This window comes from Podarcis bocagei, assembly GCF_964188305.1.
Source record: "Podarcis bocagei genome assembly, chromosome: 14".
In the NCBI taxonomy this organism is placed as follows: Eukaryota; Metazoa; Chordata; class Lepidosauria; order Squamata; family Lacertidae; genus Podarcis; species Podarcis bocagei.
In genome coordinates, this window is record NC_138139.1 from 32,753,200 (window position 1) to 32,770,658 (window position 17,459).

Genomic DNA, 17,459 nt, shown 5'->3' on the forward strand with positions numbered 1-17,459 from the left:
AAGCGTGGCAACTAGATTGTTAACTGGCGACAAGAAAGTGTCTAATCCAACTGCGCCGGCTGCCAATTTTTTCCAGGCCCAGTTCAGAATGCTGGTTTTCACTTTTAAAGTCTTCTGCGGACATTTCACCCTTTGCCACCACGAAATCTTTCTTGGCTCATTCATTCTCCCTTGTCCTTAGCTCTCCTTGGTGTGTCTTTAAACAGAGAATTGCTTTCTGAATGTCTTGGGAGAGAAAGAGACTATTAAAGTTGTTGAGTTTTGGCTTGTTAGAACCAGCAGGAGTCTGTGTTTGAAAAGGGCTTTTAGGATTACAGCTGCTATGTTGTTAAAGAAAGTGATGGGAAGGTTAAGCCACAATGGATGGGGACAGCAATTTGATACGATTAATCTCTTCCCAATTTATGAGTTTATGAAGGCATCTCTGTTGCTTTCAGCTGTTTTTTCAGTAGCATCTGAATCAACAAATTGGTCCCACATGAAGCAGCTATCAAGGAGGTTGCGTAGCCAAGCCCCTAAATGAGAGGTCACGTTTTTGTTGTTGCAAATTGTGCCTGATTAGAAAGCCCATCTTCCACTAATTCTTGATGAGTGGGAATTGGTCAGAAAGACACTTAACACATGCTCAGAACCTCCTTCTTGGTTATTATTTTACTAAGTGCCGAGCCTCTGATCACTCTGCTTGCCAACCTCCCTGGAGCTCCTTTCCACCCCATGCAACCACTCTTGAATGTGGGAAGGTACTGTGGAACATCCTTTATCTCTGCAACATGATGCACCTGAGGAATGGAAGAGGGAGAAGTTTAAAATAGCCATTCCCTGCTTCTTCAATGTTTCTCCCTTCTTGCTATAGTCAGACAATGGCAAAAGTCTGAGTTAAATGGGAGTGGAGAGACATTGAGACGAAAATCGTGGTTTTAAATAACGGCAGAGGTTTGAGTAAAGCAGGGGTGGAGATACATCCCTATTTAATGAGTTGTAATAAGGAGAAATAACTTCTTCACCAAATCTTTATTAGGCATTACAAATATAGGCCATCATAAAACATCTGCATATAAAACTTTAAAATATATCCAAATAAACAGCCATGTAAAATATATAATAATGAGAATTTTCCTTGGGATTTCTCCCTGCTAAATAGTGCCATTCATAGAGATACTATTGACAAAAACTTATTAACCTGGAAGTAACTGCAAGGGTGGGACACGGGTGGCGCTGTGGGTTAAACCACAGAGCCTAGGACTTGCCGATCAGAAGGTCGGCAGTTCGAATCCCCATGTTGGGGTGAGCTCCCATTGCTTGGTCCCAGCTCCTGCCCACCTAGCAGTTCGAAAGCACGTCAAAGTGCAAGTAGATAAATAGGTACCGCTCTGGCGGGAAGGTAAACGGCGTTTCTGTGCGCTGCTCTGGTTCGCCAGAAGCGGCTTAGTCATGCTGGCCACAGGACCCGGAAGCTGTACGCCGGCTCCCTCGGCCAATAAAGCGAGATGAGCGCCACAACCGCAGAGTCGGCTACGACTGGACCTAATGGTCAGGGGTCCCTTAAACTGCAAGGGTGGCAAACAGAGAAGGCTACAGTGCAAGCTAATGCAACCAAGCCTTTCCCAACTCCCTTCTCGCTGTACTCAAACCTTGTTTTACACTGCTGCTTCCCCCACAGTGTCACTGCCTTCTCACTCTAGTCAAACCTCTGCTTGTCTAAAATTGCCACTTTTCTCCTTTCAGTTTTTCTCCATCCCTGAATCATAGACTCAAAGTTGGAAGGTACCCTGAGGATCATCTACAGTACTCCCTTACAGGGATCAAACTTGCAACCTTGGTGTTATCAGAACCACGTTGTAACTGACTCGGCTATCCTGCTTTCAGCAAACCTCTGCTGTTATTTTAAACCACCTCTTTCCTCTCCCTGTGCCAATCCCTTCTCACTCCCATGCTATGACCACGGGTATTGTGCAACTTGCCTACCCCATCCTAACCATACAAATCCAGGACTGAGATCAGGCACTGACTTCATTCAAATCCAGGGTTATGAGGACATGCTACAAATCCTCCAGTGGGAGCTGTGTGATGATAGCCTTATGCTTTCTTTGTATATAGGAAGAAATACAGTGGTACTGTAGCACCCTGCTTGTGGTTAACGCTTAGCTGGAATGAAATATTCAACGCAGCAATAGAGAAATTAAAATAATAATTTATTTGTCAGACAAATAAATGAGAGACACAGTGGTATATGGTTACCAAAGCTCTGCCCACTCCAGCCCTGATGGCCAGCGCTTATATTTCCTCAGCCCAGCCCCCTTGCTCCTCCTTTGGCTGCCTCTGTCCAATCAGCCTGGTTGAAATTCCTATTGGCTGTTTGCTAGAACCAATCATAAAAGATACACCCATTTCCTATTACCTTTTATGGGAGACAAAGAGCTATATTTCATTCTATCCATAAATGGCAGACAAGTAGCCATATATCTCACATTTGCCTCGACCAGGCACCTTAATTACCAGATAACCTTTGGCCCCTGCTGCCCTATTACCCTATTCACTCCAAAACAGATGGCTAAAACAGATGGTGCATGGTTTTTAATTTTTATCTTAAACAGAGATCTTGGGTTCACCTTCTCACACACCATCAATGAAATAAGAATCTAACATAAGAATCTAACATTTCTTACTTTCTAAATCCTTTGCATAATTACATTTAAGCCAATATATTTCATACATTAACATAGATAGATTTTTAGAAGGAAAGGAAAGGCCTTTTCAAAGTAAAAAGGAACTTAGTAAAAGCTAAGTTCTCTAAGTTCTCTAAAGCTTCAAAGCAGCTTCAGAGAGAAGCCTCTTTCCTTAGCCAGCTGCTGTTTCTATTAGCTCTTGCCCTTTTAACCTTATGAAAATGTGGCTCAAGTTTAATGCGAGGCACAATAATTCTTACTATTTGCCAACTCTTAATTGTGTTTTTGCAGCTTGATTGTATTCTGTAATTTGTATGGTCAGTGTGACCTTTTGCTCCCAGCCTGTAATTTCCTTTTACAACCCTGAAGCGCTGCTTATAGATCAGTGGGGCCCTTAAACAGGAAGATAAACAGCTGCCAGAGTATTCAGCTGGTTTCTGCCTGGCATGAGAGATACAAACATTTACAAATATATTTTTTTAAGCTCAATTTAAAAATGCAGGTCTTCATCAGATGCCTCAGTACTTCGGGTTACATATGCTTCAGGTTACAGACACTTCAGGTTACAGACTCCACTAACCCAGAAATAGTACCTGGGGTTAAGAACTTTGCTTCAGAATGAGAACAGAAATTGCGCATCGGTGGCGCAGCGGCAGCGGGAGGCCCCATTAGCTAAAGTGGTGCTTCAGGTTAAGAACAGTTTCAGGTTAAGAACGGACCTCCGGAACGAATTAAGTTCTTAACCCGAGGTACCACTGTACATGCTTTAATTCTGAAGGGTTCCCTCCCCCATTCATCTTCTTTTCCAAATAAAGATACCAAAACAAATTATATTTATGAACTATGTTGCCAAGCAATTAAGAGCCAACTTTGCAACTGGCTGGCAGATTAACAGATGGCTGGCAGTCATTGTATTACACACACACACAATGTGTATTAACACACAAATGCAGTTCCATCATTCCTTAATCTGTCATGCATAACCCAAAAGCTGGTGTATAGGAAAGCCTTTCGGGGGATAGTTCTTTGTTCATAGTGATGCTCCATCTTCTAAGGTAAATTAAGAAAAGGATGATTCTGTGGATTTTTGGTCTGTTTTGAATTTTACTCTTATTTTCAAGTGTGTGTGTATGTATGAGTTATACTCTGATATATGGCTATGCTCTGCCTTCACTGTCAGAAGCAGCAATGCTTCTGAATACCAGTTGCTAGAAACCACAGCAGGGGAGAGTTGCTCTTGTGTCCGGGTCCTGCTCACAGACTTTCAACTGGGGCATCTGGTTGGCCACTGTGAGAATAGGATGCTGGACTAGATGTGCCACTGGCCTGATCCTGCAGACTCTTATTTTCTTGTTAGCTAGCGCTATGAGCATATTCATGGAAATAGTAAACACCCTCCCATTTAGATAAGCAATTGATTCATCTAGCTCATTGTTTTTGACACTGGCTCGCAGCAACTTTCAGATAAATGTCCTTCCTGGAGATTGAACCCGGGGCCATTTGCATGGCAAAACATGTGCTTCGGGCCCTGGATTAGAATGCGGCCCTCCAAACATCTGTATCTGGCCCTCAGGGCTTTCCCCAAGCCATGCCTCTCATGGGGTGCTCCAAGCACTTTCCCGAGGCTGGAATGTGCCCTGGAATTCCCTCAGGCCTCAAAAGTCTTACACGGAAATCTCCAAAGCCTTTGGGTACCTGTGCTAGGAAGTTCCACTTGGTAAAAAAAAATACTTGACAAACATTTACCATGCTTTAACTGTGCCCACATTTTATCATCTGAAGCTGCCACCTCTGCCTGCTGCCCGTGAGATAGATACCAGGTTGTTTTTCAGTGTGCAGAAAATCGCACTCGACAAACCCTCTGTGAGTGAGCAGCCCAGAGGCCATTTTGTTGATTGTCATTCCCATTTAAGAGGATGAAGACAGGGAGCCCTGTGGCAGCCGGCCCAACAAGAATGACGTCTTTCTCCAGAATGACGTCTTTCTCTGGGCAGCTACGTGGGGAGTTTGTGTTTTGCTGTCCCACTATAGTAAGATCTCCCAAAATCCAATAACCCACATCCCAACGTCACTTTGCTGCCACCAAAGCCCCACTCCCCAATCCCTTCTGATAATTGTTTTGAAAAGGCAGCGCTTGGAGATTACGCTGATGTCAAAACAGCTTGATAATCTGGTCTTTGGGGATCCGCTATCACTGACCTCTTTACCATAATAGCCACGTGGTGTCCCTGGGGGTGGGGAATGAGTTTTCACCTGCAGGGTGGAAGGCTCTGGAAGGAAGGTTTTGTTCTGGTGGAGGGGGGGGGGGAGAGTGATGTTCAGGTCATGACCTACCAGCAAAAGTGTACCAGCAAAAAGCCTTTGCCATCTTGCTTTTTAAATTTTTTGCTTTATTTTTTGTTCTTATACTCTTAAGATCCTCAAAGGATGTGCATTCCTCTGTGTCCCCACGGGTGAGCATGCCTTCTCCTTTAGAACAGGGTGGGGGATCTTTTTCAGCCCAAGGGCCACATTACCTCCTAGGCAGCCTCCCAAGGGCCACATGGTGGTGGTGGGTGGGGCCAGAGGCAAAAGTGGCATAGCAACAAATGAACGATTTGCCTTTGTACAGCAAGCAAGATTCTACATGCACCACTTTTCTCTGTCTTGACAAGCAGGAGCCATTATCCAAATTCAAGGACATAATTTCAGTCATGGCAGAAAATGCTCTTGAATGGGAAGCTGGGCAAATAGGAGGCTTGGTCAGGTAAAGAGGCCCAGAGCTATTTTATTTATTAACTTTTGTCTTTCCTGAGGGAGCTCTGGATGGCAAACAGCAAAGCAGTAAAACAATACAATTACAAATGAAATATTTTAAAATGTTAAGAATGCATAGAAATATTTTAAAATATACCGTTACTGTTAGTAATTTCAAGGTCACAGGGAACAGTAACTTTTAGCCATCAAATGCCTCAGTAAACAGGAATATTTTTAAATTCCTGCTAAATGTTAGTAATGAGGGAGGGAGGCACACTCAGCTGGGAGGATGTTCTAGAAATGGGGAGCCACCACCAAGGAGGTCCTTTCATGGCCTGACAGGCTTGATAATACTGGAGGCACTCTTTCTGGTATTTTGGTCCCCAGCTGTTTAGGAATTTTGTACACCAGTACCAACACTTTGAAAAGGGCTTGGTAGCTTGCTACCCAGTTAGTGAGGCATTCTCAGAAGAACCAGTGGCCCATGATCCCATTGGGCCGAGCCCCTCACCAACGCAGCAGCCACATTCTGCATTAGCTGCAGCCTCAAGACCGTCTTCAAGGGCAGCTCCATGGGTACTCTTTCATAATAGGGCATCCTGTGTGAGGCCAAAATTTGGTGCTCCCAAACGGATCTTCTCAATTTTGTACCCCCTCGGTCCGATGCCCTGTGTGAGGGAACCACCCGCACCACCCTAAATCTGGTGCTGTCCATTTCAAACGCATTATATACATCCTATAGGAGGCAGGTGATGCTCTTCTGATGCTCCCAGAGGTTAAGATCAGCAAAGAGGACCCTCTTGACAGTTCCTCTGCCCTCATAAGTAGTCTGGGAGAGGGCCTTCTCTGTGGCTGCCCCAGGTTGCAGAATTCCCCATAGAGCTGTGTCTGGCACTTCATTGTACAACTTTTGGTGACTGCTGAAAATGCACCTCTTACACCTCAGATCAGGCCAGAACAGAGTGGAGTGGTCAGGTAGACATGGGACTATGATTTTGAGAGGGGTCTACTCCAGGTCCTCCTGATAGAGGCAAAGGGGGGACCTTTTGGTAAAGATTATTGAAATTGGGCTTACATTTCCTATCCTGGCTGGGCCTATTACTAGCTTTGCATGACCCTGCCTGAGATGTGTGTTTTCAGAGCCCGTCCTATTCCTGTGACTGAGATCTGTTTTAACTTTTTAATTCTGGATTTTAAATTGCTGTAACCCACACTGGAAAGTTCCAGTGAAGGATGGGCAATCTAGTAGTAGTAGTAGTAATAATAATAATAATAAAATAAATAAAATAAAAATTAATCAGCCTACAGAGCCTTTTGGTAACTTCCCTGCCCCGATGGCGATTGGTTTTATTTATTTATTTGCTAGGCCTAAGCAGGTGCACCAGAAATAGTGATATATAACACACTTGTTTTGCTTTTGCCCACAGTGTGCATCTTTAGGTGTTCCTCACCCATCCCTCCAGGCCCCAGGGATGCAATTAAGGAGCTGTTCTTAAGAGAGGGGAAGAGGTATCTATGGCAGCCCAAGCATCCTTTGCCTCCATCCCGATCCCTCTAATGAGACAGCCACCTCAGCACCTTTCCCCCATGGCTTTGTTTCAGCAGAACCTGTTGTAAGAGGGCATTTGGAGCGATCGCTACCCGTGGAAGACAAAGGGTGCACTTTCTCTTTCTCAGCTTATCTGGGCTCCAAGCTGCTAAACAGAGCACCCGCGGGAGGGAGGAGGCTGGGGGGGGGGATTTCTCATTATCCCTGTTCTTTCCCTTTTGGGAGGCAGCTGGGCAGACTTTAATAGATTACATTCAGGATTTCAGATTGTTAACAGCAACGGAGGGTTCTGCTTGGAGAGGCGAGCGTACGGCTGAAAGTCCTGGGAAGCTGTTTTGAGCCTTTTTTTAGGTGGGCACAATCTTCTTCAGTGGGGAAAATCTTCCTTTCAAAAAGAAAAAGAACAAACACAACTTTCCCCCTTTGGTCTTTTAAGCCCATACTGCTTCTTCCAAGGTAGGTTGCTGGTTTTGACTTCTTTTATTAATAAAACATCATGCCAATAGATGGGGTGAATATTTCTGGTTACAAAAAAAATGGGATTGGTTTTGACCTCCAGACCAAGGCCTTTCCCCATCTCTACTCCTACAAATTTCTGACTTTTTATCATCTTTTTGCTGAATCTAACCATGTTTTACTCAGAGTCGTTACATTGAAATCAATGAATCCAAGCTAGTTGTGTATTAATTTCAGTGGATCTACTCTGAGTAGGGATAACATTGGATGTGGCCCATTGACTGGAAATTAATGATAATTAAAGGAAACTTCCATGTCTAGGAATAGTATATCTTTTGAGTATCAAGATGCTGGAGGAGGGGGCAAGGAAAACCAGGTAGCTGCCACCTTCATGCTTCCAGAGACATCTGGTAGTTGGAATGTGGGAAGCTGCCTTATACCAAGTCAGATGGTTGGTTCACCTAGTGTTTTCTACACTGACCGGCAGCGGCTCTCCATGAATTTAGACAGGAGTCTTTTCACAGCCCTCCCTGGAGATGCTGAGGATTGAAGCTGGGACCATCTGATGCTCTACCATTGAGCTAAAGGATGCAGCACTAGATAACCCCTTAAATCTCACCTGTAGGTTGCTTCCTGCGAGAGAGAAATGTATGTGTATTGCTGGCCTGGTTAACAGAGAGGGATGTTACTATTGAAAAAGGAACTTATTTCTGCTTGGCGTCTTTTAAGCAATGCTGACAATTATTTTTACTTTAAAAGATGTATCATCTTTTCCAACAACAAAATGGTCTCATTCCTATGCCATTTGGTTTTTAGCAGCAGAAGCAATCCCCATTTTTATCCTTGTTATGATTTTTAAGTGAGTTTAAAATGAAAAGTAGCACATATTTCTCAGGGTTGGCAAATGCTCCTTTCCCCCTTTTTGTGTGTGTGTTCTGGCATATCAGGAATGTAGAAGCAGTTGTAAAGCATGGTATTATGGGTGAATGATGAAATGTGAAGTGTGTGCACATGACTGTCTTACAGAGAGGCCCAGTAAAACCAGTAAGTCCAGGTTAGGAAACTCCCTAGATGCACTGCTGTTCTAGAGCAAGATCGAGACTCCTCCGCCATGCCACACAACCAGAGACTGGATCCCGGGATGTGCCCCAGGATCTACTGCAGCCCCAGAGAATGGCATCTGGGGAGGGCGTCTGAAATTTGCTGTCCTGTGTGGATTCATTTGAGCTCTTAAAGCTTGTTTGTTTTTCAACTGTGCCTTCGCCCAGAGGGAGATGAAACGCAATGGACTAGCTGCGTTGGCACGGCCGACTGATGCACTCAAGGTCCCTGATGCTCTGGTGTGTTTGTTATGGAGTATGTTGTGCTGGGCATGGATCTGCTAATTTTGGGTTAGCTCAACACTTGGGTGGAGTCCGGACTCCTGTTTTGGGCATAAAGCATTTGATTGCAACTGGGAACCTCTGCATGTGCAGAGCTGGTGCTGTACTACTGAACTAAGATCCCAGTCCTCATGGGTCTGAATAAAGGGACAATTTAAATAGGAACATAGGAAGTCATCGTATACTGAGTCGCACCAACTTGCCCAGTTTTGTGAACACTGACTGGCAGAGGCCCTCCAGGGTCTTAGCCTGGAGCCTTTCCTCAGCCTTCCCCAGAGATGCCAGGGATTAAATCGGGGACCCTCTGCATGTAAAATTGCAGTCCTCGTGGACCTGCGACCTTCTGCATGTAAAGCACCCTCTGAGCTTACCACCCTTTCCCAGAAGAAATGGGCTTGGTTGTGCCTAATGGGGAGCTGTAGTCCAAAATCATTTGGAGGGCACCAGGTTGGGGAAGACTGTCTTAGATGGTTGGGCTTATATCCACCTAAGTTAGGCACAGCATAGACCCATTGAAATTACTGAATTTGCTAGTCATGGCCAGTAATTTCAGTGGGGCTACACTGCTTAGAAATAACTTTGGGTACAACCTGATGTCCTTCTCCTTAGCAGATGTGACGCAGCATCTCTCTTGACCCGATAGCTTTTCATACTATTCAAATTGCAATCAAATCAGACCCGGAGATTGCTTAGTTAAATGGCAATGTGTGTGATGCATGCAAAGTGGCAGCCTTTTCAAGCCCTGGTGTGAGAGGGCTGAGTTTCTACAGGGCAGGAGCTGGACTGCTAAGGTAGGTGTTTGTTCTCTGCTCACCCCTGCAAATATCTAGCCATTGAGACAGTCCATACTTGTCCAGAATCAGGTTCTTATAAAATTTATTATCTGTTTATTTCATAAAATAGTTTCTCATTTGTCTAGTCTTAAGTTTGGTTTGAGAATATTTTTTTAAAGCATCTTTAAAATGCATTTTAGTGCAAATTTCTCCCAATATGCATGTTTGTATGCAATTTGGCCAAAATATACACATTTTGAAAAGTAATTTCCCCTAATGTATATCGTTTGCATGCTGTATGCATTATTATGTACACTTTAGCTGAGCTAGAGAATCAGGATTGTTTTCAAATTCTTCCTCAAAGTTGATAACGATGGAGACGGTCACACCTCATTAGGGAGTGCAGTTCATAACCGGACAATTGCCGTTGAAAAGAGCCTGTCATGGGTCAAATATGAAAGACATATTTGCAGAAACAGATAGCAAGGAGACCTTAGCTGCAGTATTGCTGGCATAGGCTGTCTCCTCTCCTCTCCTTGCCTGTTCCCAACCCCACCCTGTGCCAGTGAAAACTCGGGTTGGGAAAACAGCAGCTGTGCTTGAACGTAATATGTGGCCTTTCAGATATAATGATTTTAGTGGTTTTAGACATCAAACATATGTCGGTGTCATTTGCCCCTTCCTCTTTGGAGGCTTCCTGGCCAATACATTAGTTAGAAAGAAATGCATTTCTGGTGGTTCCCTTCAGATGTTTTGGACTACAGCAATGAGTCCCATGTGCTGGCTGGAACAGATGGGTTTTGTGATCCAGAACTTCTGGAAGGTATGAAGTTGGATAAGACCTCGGTGTTCTCAATGGATTCAATAGTTGGCCCCTCGGTTAAAAGGCAGGTATAGAATTGTAGAGTTGGAAGGGACCCTCATGATCATCTAGTCCACCCCCCTGCAATGCAGGAATAAGCTGCTGTCCCATAAGGGGATCAAACCTGTGACCTGTGCATTATCGGCACTACACTCTAACCAACTGTTACTTGATTCAGTAATATAAATGTGGACAACAGTAATATGAACATGGATGCCCTTTGGGAGGTAGCTCTGGTGTGTTATACCCAACTCAGAGTCGACCCATTAAAGTACATAAACCTAGGCTAGCCATGCCCATTATTTGAATGGGTCTACTCTGAGTAACATCAACACTGGTGACAACCCATTCTTAGCAGGAAATGGCACCCCGAAGGATATATTTTTCATCCCCTAATCACAGAGCCAAAGCCATATTGAAAATAATAATGAAATATGGGTGGCATCCAGTGCCGGTCCTTCTCAGGGTAGACCTATTGAAGTTAATCAACATGACTAACATTCATTTCAGTGGGTCTGCTCTGAGTAGGATTCCTTAATGTACAGCCTCCCATTGATTAAGGAAGTAGTAAACCAATGAATCAAATTCCCATTGATAAACCAACCAACAAAAGCTGCTCAGGCAGAACTGTTTGGCCAACAATTTGCAGTGTGTGGCTGTGTTAAACTATGCCCCCTGGAAACAATCTGGCAATATGTTGGTTTTGTGGAGCTTAACCCCTACCTCTCCCCCCCCCCCTTCGTTCACCATCAACCACAGTCCTGCCAAACAGCGATTTGCTAAGGGATTTAATCTCTCATTTCCATCAAGCCAGCAACAGCTGCTTGCTCTCTTCCCCTCCCCTTCCTCAGACCCTCCTGCAGGAGACAGCATTTAGAAGGATTTGTTAGTTAAATGCTAATGCCACAAGATAAAACTATGCAAATCATAGGATGGGGGGGGGAAGCATCACTTTCCCATAAGCCTGGCCCCACAGCTTACTTTGAAATACTGTGTATGCTGGGGTCATCCTCAGATAGATAGCTCCAACCTCAAAGGGCTTCCCAGCTCTGGATTTCAGAGTCATCACCAGGGTCTCTCACACTCACCCCATAGAATTATTTGCAAAGGAGACATAGACTCCTTGTCTAATAGTGACTGCCAGTCTCTGCAAGCACAGCAAAATAACACACATTGGCTTCCAGAGAAAACTTTGCTTTGACTTTTCTTTTTAACAGATCCATTTTCCAAGACCTTATGAAAACTGGTTTCTCAAATTCCATTTGCTTGTGTCCACAGCCAATGAGAGGCTGTGAGAACCATTGCTGAATGAGGATCCCAGTGGAGGTGTAGAGGGTGGCTTTCAGGGACCAAGGCAGTTCCTTGCCCCATAACTAAACTAACTTTTGCCATTTAACACTATGCAAACAATGTCTAGTTTACTAAATGTACGCAAGGACACAGCACTCACTCTTGGGGGGCAGATTATGTCCTGCCTTTAATCTGGGACAAAAGGCTCATGCTAGCTTTCCCCAGGAGTTCGTTTTTGGAGTTGAGGGCCCTGGAAAATCTCCTCTCTGCACAATTTAAAGCAGGAGTGGGGAACTTCAGGCCCAGGAGTCAAATCTGGCCCTTCAGATTTCTCTATCCGGCCCTTTGGACTCTCTTTAGACCACTCCCCTCACTCTCCAGAGTGGTGTAGTGGTTAAGAGCGGTAGACTCGTAATTTGGGGAACCGGGTTCGCGTCTCCGCTCCTCCACATGCAGCTGCTGGGTGACCTTGGGCCAGTCACACTTCTTTGAAGTCTCTCAGCCCCACTCACCTCACAGAGTGTTTGTTGTGGGGGAGGAAGGGAAAGGAGAATGTTAGCCGCTTTGAGACTCCTGAAGGGGAGTGAAAGGCGGAATATCAAATCCAAACTCTTCTTCTTCTTCTCCTTTCTTCACATCCTCCTTGAGTGTTTTTTGCCTGGCTGGAACATGCCCTTGAACTCCTACAGTGTCTCTGGCTTGTCTGGATGAAGAGAGATGTATTTGATCCCCACTCCCGGTTTAAAGGCATAGGAACTCTTTTTTGCTGGGCATTTGCCCACCCTCTCAAAGAGCCCCTCCCCCAAATCCACCAGGCATAGGATGGCCATCTCTGACCTGAAAGAAAGCCACTTAGCACAGTTAGACTTTGTGTGATTAGCAGAAATGTAATAGGTGAGATCATGGGGAATAATGTGGTGATGGGAGAGAGCTTGACCTGCTGAGGTTATACAGTGGTACCTCGGGTTACATACACTTCAGGTTACATACGCTTCAGGTTACAGACTCTGCTAACCCAGAAATATTACCTCAGGTTAAGAACTTTGCTTCAGGATGAGAACAGAAATTGTGCTCCGGTGGTGCGGCAGCAGCAGGAGGCCCCATTAGCTAAAGTGGTGCTTCAGGTTAAGAACGGACCTCCGGAACGAATTAAGTACTTAACCTGAGGTACCACTGTAGTGCCAAAGGCTTGTGGAGATGCAGAACCAGGGCAACCGGAGGCTCAAAGGGAGATTGATCATTACACCAAAGTTTGTCACCAAAGGTAGGAGAGGCACCTGCTACATCTGTCGTATTTCCACTTGTCATCTTGCCCACAGTGGTTACCATATGAAAGAATAATAGAATTGCAGAGTTGGAGGGCGACCCCAGGAGTCTAGTCCAACCCCCTGCAATGCAGAACTTAAGGCAGCCTGTACCAACTTGATGTCCTCTGGATGTTCTGTACTACTACTGCAACATCTTTTGCCCCTCCCAATTTTATTTTATTTTTAAATTTAGTTTTTGAGCTTTTAATTTTTGCTTTGTGTAGTTGCTTCCTCTTTTTGTCTGTGTTTTTGTGGGAGGGTAGATTTTTTTCTGCTTTTGTGGGTGTGATGGCGGAGGATCTGAGCATCACCAGTTTTTCCTTTTGTGAAATGGGTATTTTGTGATGGATCCAGGGGCACTGAGCTCAGAAGGCTGACTGGAAAGAAATTCCATCTCAGAGGGGGGAAACTGACCCACATTCAGTCCTTCCCTATCTGTGCTTGGTGAAGCAAAGTATATGCAAAGGCAAGATCCAACATGGCCATTAGTCCCAATTTCCCTGATGCATCAATTGTGGGTGTTAACACCTCCTGCTCCCTCTCTAGAGCTCTGTCCTTTGAAAACATACTCACTATTTTTCCCTGAGAAAAGTTTTACTTGATGCAAAGTCAGACTATTTTACTTGATCAGCAGGCAGCCTGCCCTAGAGACAACTTGGACCAATTCTTATTTTTAGTTCAATCTTTCTTTAACCGACATTAGTCCCTTTGTAGCAAACTCAGGTGCCAAGAGCCAACAGGATGCTGGGAAACGTGTGCACTGGTGTATTGTTGTGGATTCAGGATTTATCTCATTTTTAGGACGTATTATTGAATGCTGTTGGTATGTTTGTGTTTATGTAACCCATATATATTTTCTTCTCTCTCAAATACAAGCTCTGAGGTTTGCAATATCTATAAACAATCTTAAAAAAATAAAAATAAAACTTGGGAGTGAGGGAAGGGGAGATTCAAAGCACCAAAAAGTCCCGGGAGGGTTGAGTATGCTCAGGAGCAATGCAATGTTTAGTGTTAGTTGGAAAGGAAAACATGGTTCAAAATCTCTGCCATGAAGCTTGCTGACCAACCTTAGCTCAGTCACTACTTCTTATACTCACAACAGTCCTGCTAAATAGGTTAGGGTAATTTCTTGCGCGCGTGCGGGGGGGGGGGGCGCTCCAGCATGTACTCCTTGGAAGAGGGACAAACGAGTCAATTAAGATCTACTCTCCATTTTTAATTTTCTGCCTAGGTTGACGCTTCTCCTTCTCTGACCCAAACAGCCACCAAGCCACGTCCCCATGGATGAATGGGAAGCCCCTCAGTGGAAGAAGGAAGTCGAAAGCCTTAAGTACCAGCTGGCTTACAAGAGGGAGATGTCCTCAAAAACGATCCCTGAGTGAGTCCACAAACAGCTTCCTTGCTGTTTCTCCTTCCACATAAGTGGAATCCAGCATACTAGGAACATCAGGCTTATTTTAAACCTCCCTCTCATGTTTCTAGCCCCAGCAGCAACAAAGATAGGCTTGAAATGGAGTTGCACCTGCTTGAAATGGAGGTGCACTAATGTTGGGCACCTGCTTTGAATGCAGATGGTCCCGGGTTCAATCCCCTATGGCATCTCTGGGTAGGGCTGGGGCTCTGGCCTGAAACCCTGGAGAGCTGCTGCCAGTCAGTGTGGACAATACTGAGCTGCCAACACCACTGTGCATTGCATCCTTCTCTCTTAAGAAACCCTGGGGGCTGCTGTCCTATGAGAAAGTGGAGGCTTTTGAGGGTAGAGACACTCTGCCACCCTCAAAATCCTCTAGCTGTGTGTTTCCTGCTAGCAAACGTATTTAAAAGCTACTCAGGAACATGAATATTAAGAATGAAGAGCTTTCCCTAAAATATTTGGCTCTAGAAATACACATCACAGCAACAGAAATAGATGCAGGCCTGGGATCTTTCTAGGTACCCGAGAAGCTTCAATTCACAAGCCCACAAGTTTCCATCTATTTAGAGAGTGCCTCTGGGTACAATAAGATGGTATGTGGTTGGGGTCTCACTGGCCCAGCACTCTGCCGTCAACCCATCTACCTTGTAAAGCCTGTGGCCTCCTGATGATGCTGAACTTCAGCTCCCCAGCGAGTATGGCCATAGATGATAGGGAGATATAATTCAGGAGAATTTTTTTTTAAAGTTTAAAAAAGGGAGCGAAGGACATGAGATTTGGGACCAGGCCCAAGATACTCTGGACTCAGCCAGACGTTGGCCTAATACTGCAACGAGGAAAGACCCTCATGTATTCTCTTTCCACCCTAGATTTCTTAAGTGGATAGAAGATGGCATTCCAGAAGATCCATTTCTGAACCCAGAGCTGATGAAGAACAATCCGTGGGTGGAAAAGGGGAAATGCACCATCCTCTAACCCATTGCCTCCCAAAATTTCGTCCACGATAAATAAAAATGGCTTCCTTTGGAGATACTCAAAATTGCATGAAAACTTAATGTATAAAGTTTTTATTTTAGTTCCTCACTATGGCTAAACTCACACCTTTACCTCCCCCCCCCCCCCGCTAGCACAGTTGAGTTCATATAGTGGCTAATTAAAGGTTTCCCTCATTTGTATGATTTGGTGAAGAGCATTCTCCCTTCCCCTGGGTTAAAATGGGAGGTGCACTTCAAACCACCGACATACAGATTTCACAGAACATTTCCCTGCAAATGTTGTACAATCAAGTTCATTGCGCCCCCTTCCAAATCCAACTTTCCCCCCTTTGCCTAGGGAGATAGGGGCTCAGGAATACCTATGTACTTTCTGGAGCAATGGTGATGCTTCTGGGGGTTGCCTTCTAACCACCAGCTATGGTCTAGGCTGCATGAGAGAATCCAGGTGCATATAGATTTGCTTCCCTCCTGTTCATATGTTGGCGGTGCTAGGTCGCAGAATTGGTGCTGAATGAGGACTTCCAGTCTTGACAGATGAAGGACATATCTAAGAGTGGATCACCATTTCTCAAGGCATGCCACACTCTGTCCTAGTGGCACTGGGCTGTGTGCCCCTGTTCACCATTTGGGAACAATCACTGAAGAGAGTACGGATGTGAAAGAGACCCCACTGTTTTGAATTTTGGCATCACCATCTGGGAAGATGCAGAACAGGATAATAAAATGGTAGAGTTGGGAGGGACCCAAAAGAATAATCTAATCCAACCCCCTTCAATGCAGGAATCACAACAAAAACTAAACAAAATTTGCAGCTTTATGAACCCTGTAGTTTCTCTTTCCTATACACCTGCAATTCTTTTTTTGTCTTTTTAGGGGGGACTTGTAAAGGAACAACAAGTTTTATAAAATAATTTTTGATTACTTTAAATACTTTTTTTGTATCTTGTAGGATATACCATTTTGCAGTTAAAAAAAAAGCTAAGCAAATATGACAAGGGTTTCTAAGCAAAATAAAGAAAGTGATACTGTGCATGTCTCAAATTTATTCCTTTCTTTTTATATATAAAACAGGATTCAATACAAAAGCATACAGAAACATTTTTGTTCAAAATATCTTTACATGGTACCCACATGCCAGCAGACTCATTGAGCTGCCTGCCCACGTTTCAGTTACTAGAACAAATCTTTAATGTAAATATTCCTCCGAACTGCATTGGAGACGCCTTCGTTGAACCGGAACCAAACATCGCTCTGACCAACAGCCTTTCCAATTTGTTTTTCTATTCGGTTTTTCTCAGGTTCCTGCTTGGCTGTTGGGAAAGGCGGAAAAGAAAGAAAGACGTAATATTGATAAAGGAATTTTCAGGGATGGGAGCCTATGGTCCTTCAGATGTTCTTAACTGCCAACTTCCATCAGTCCCAGCCAGCATGACTAATGGTCAAGGAAAATGGGAGTTGTAGTCCAATAACATGTGGAAGGCCACAAATGTTCCATTAGTGCTGCAAACTGATTATGCAACAGACTGAGTGGGGATTTGAACCCCGATCTCCCAGGTCTTAGGTAATCACTCTTAACCACTTACACTACAGAGGCAAAGCCAGGACAAAGGTTCAACCTCAGCATTTGCCCAAAGCTGTATAATGAAGGCACCAGGTGGACCTCTGTGGGAAGGGAATTCCACAAATTAGGGGCCACCACAGAGAAGGCCCTGTGTGTATGTACCAAGGCAGCTAAACCATCTTCTCTGCTGGCACCACCTATCCACTTCAGTAAGCCCAGTCTCCCTCCCCCTGCTAATTGAAATTTCCTCCCCACCCCAGAACATACCTGCCGACGGAGACACATTTTTCTTGACAATCGCACGGCCAAAGAAATCTGTTTCTGGCTGCGGAAAGGAACAGAAGCCATTATGAGAGTGCACCATCTACTCCCCACATCACCCACAGTTGTTAAAGGCACTCCATCTGCCTGGTTTCCTCAGAGAAGCCCAATGTCACATGGGCACGCAGCTTTGCACAGGACTTCCAG

The 17,459-nt window shown here is 44.6% G+C and overlaps 3 protein-coding genes across 13 annotated transcripts in view; 1 reads left to right on the plus strand and 2 right to left on the minus strand.

Moving 5' to 3' along the window:
* Positions 1–17,459, minus strand: part of LOC308573668 (testis-expressed protein 2-like) — a 106,734-nt gene that overhangs the window by 70,813 nt on the left and 18,462 nt on the right. The window lies entirely within an intron of this gene.
* GNG13 (G protein subunit gamma 13) lies at positions 4,418–16,458 on the plus strand. Of its 10 annotated transcripts, none has more exons than XM_081170956.1 (4): positions 4,725–5,119; positions 5,324–5,412; positions 14,284–14,399; positions 15,305–16,458. In XM_081170956.1, the coding sequence occupies exons 2-4, from the start codon at positions 5,380–5,382 to the stop codon at positions 15,408–15,410; spliced, it is 255 nt and encodes an 84-aa protein (XP_081027082.1). In that variant the 5' UTR covers positions 4,725–5,119; positions 5,324–5,379; the 3' UTR covers positions 15,411–16,458. The 10 variants fall into 10 exon arrangements, with proteins under 10 accessions (XP_081027088.1, XP_081027089.1, XP_081027082.1 ...); XM_081170957.1 differs by lacking the exon at positions 4,725–5,119 and adding an exon at positions 7,210–7,407 and having other exon boundaries at positions 5,158–5,412; XM_081170959.1 differs by lacking the exon at positions 4,725–5,119 and adding an exon at positions 7,210–7,407 and having other exon boundaries at positions 5,163–5,412; positions 14,253–14,399.
* Positions 16,454–17,459, minus strand: part of CHTF18 (chromosome transmission fidelity factor 18) — a 39,848-nt gene continuing 38,842 nt past the window's right edge. For both annotated transcript variants that reach the window (XM_081170849.1, XM_081170848.1), the window contains exons 22-23: positions 17,259–17,316; positions 16,454–16,740 (exon numbers count right to left, since the gene is read on the minus strand). In XM_081170849.1, coding sequence (XP_081026975.1) covers positions 16,604–16,740; positions 17,259–17,316 — 195 coding nt within the window. In that variant the 3' untranslated portion in view covers positions 16,454–16,603. The remainder of the gene's footprint in view (positions 16,741–17,258; positions 17,317–17,459) is intronic.

Excerpts from the sequence above, each read along its gene's own strand:
- GNG13 (XM_081170956.1), top strand. The coding sequence starts at position 5,380 with ATGGGAAGCTGGGCAAATAGGAGGCTTGGTCAG. Across the intron at positions 5,413-14,283 it reads CAAATAGGAGGCTTGGTCAG|CCACCAAGCCACGTCCCCAT; the intron begins GTAAAGAGGCCC and ends TGACCCAAACAG. Across the intron at positions 14,400-15,304 it reads TCCTCAAAAACGATCCCTGA|ATTTCTTAAGTGGATAGAAG; the intron begins GTGAGTCCACAA and ends TTTCCACCCTAG.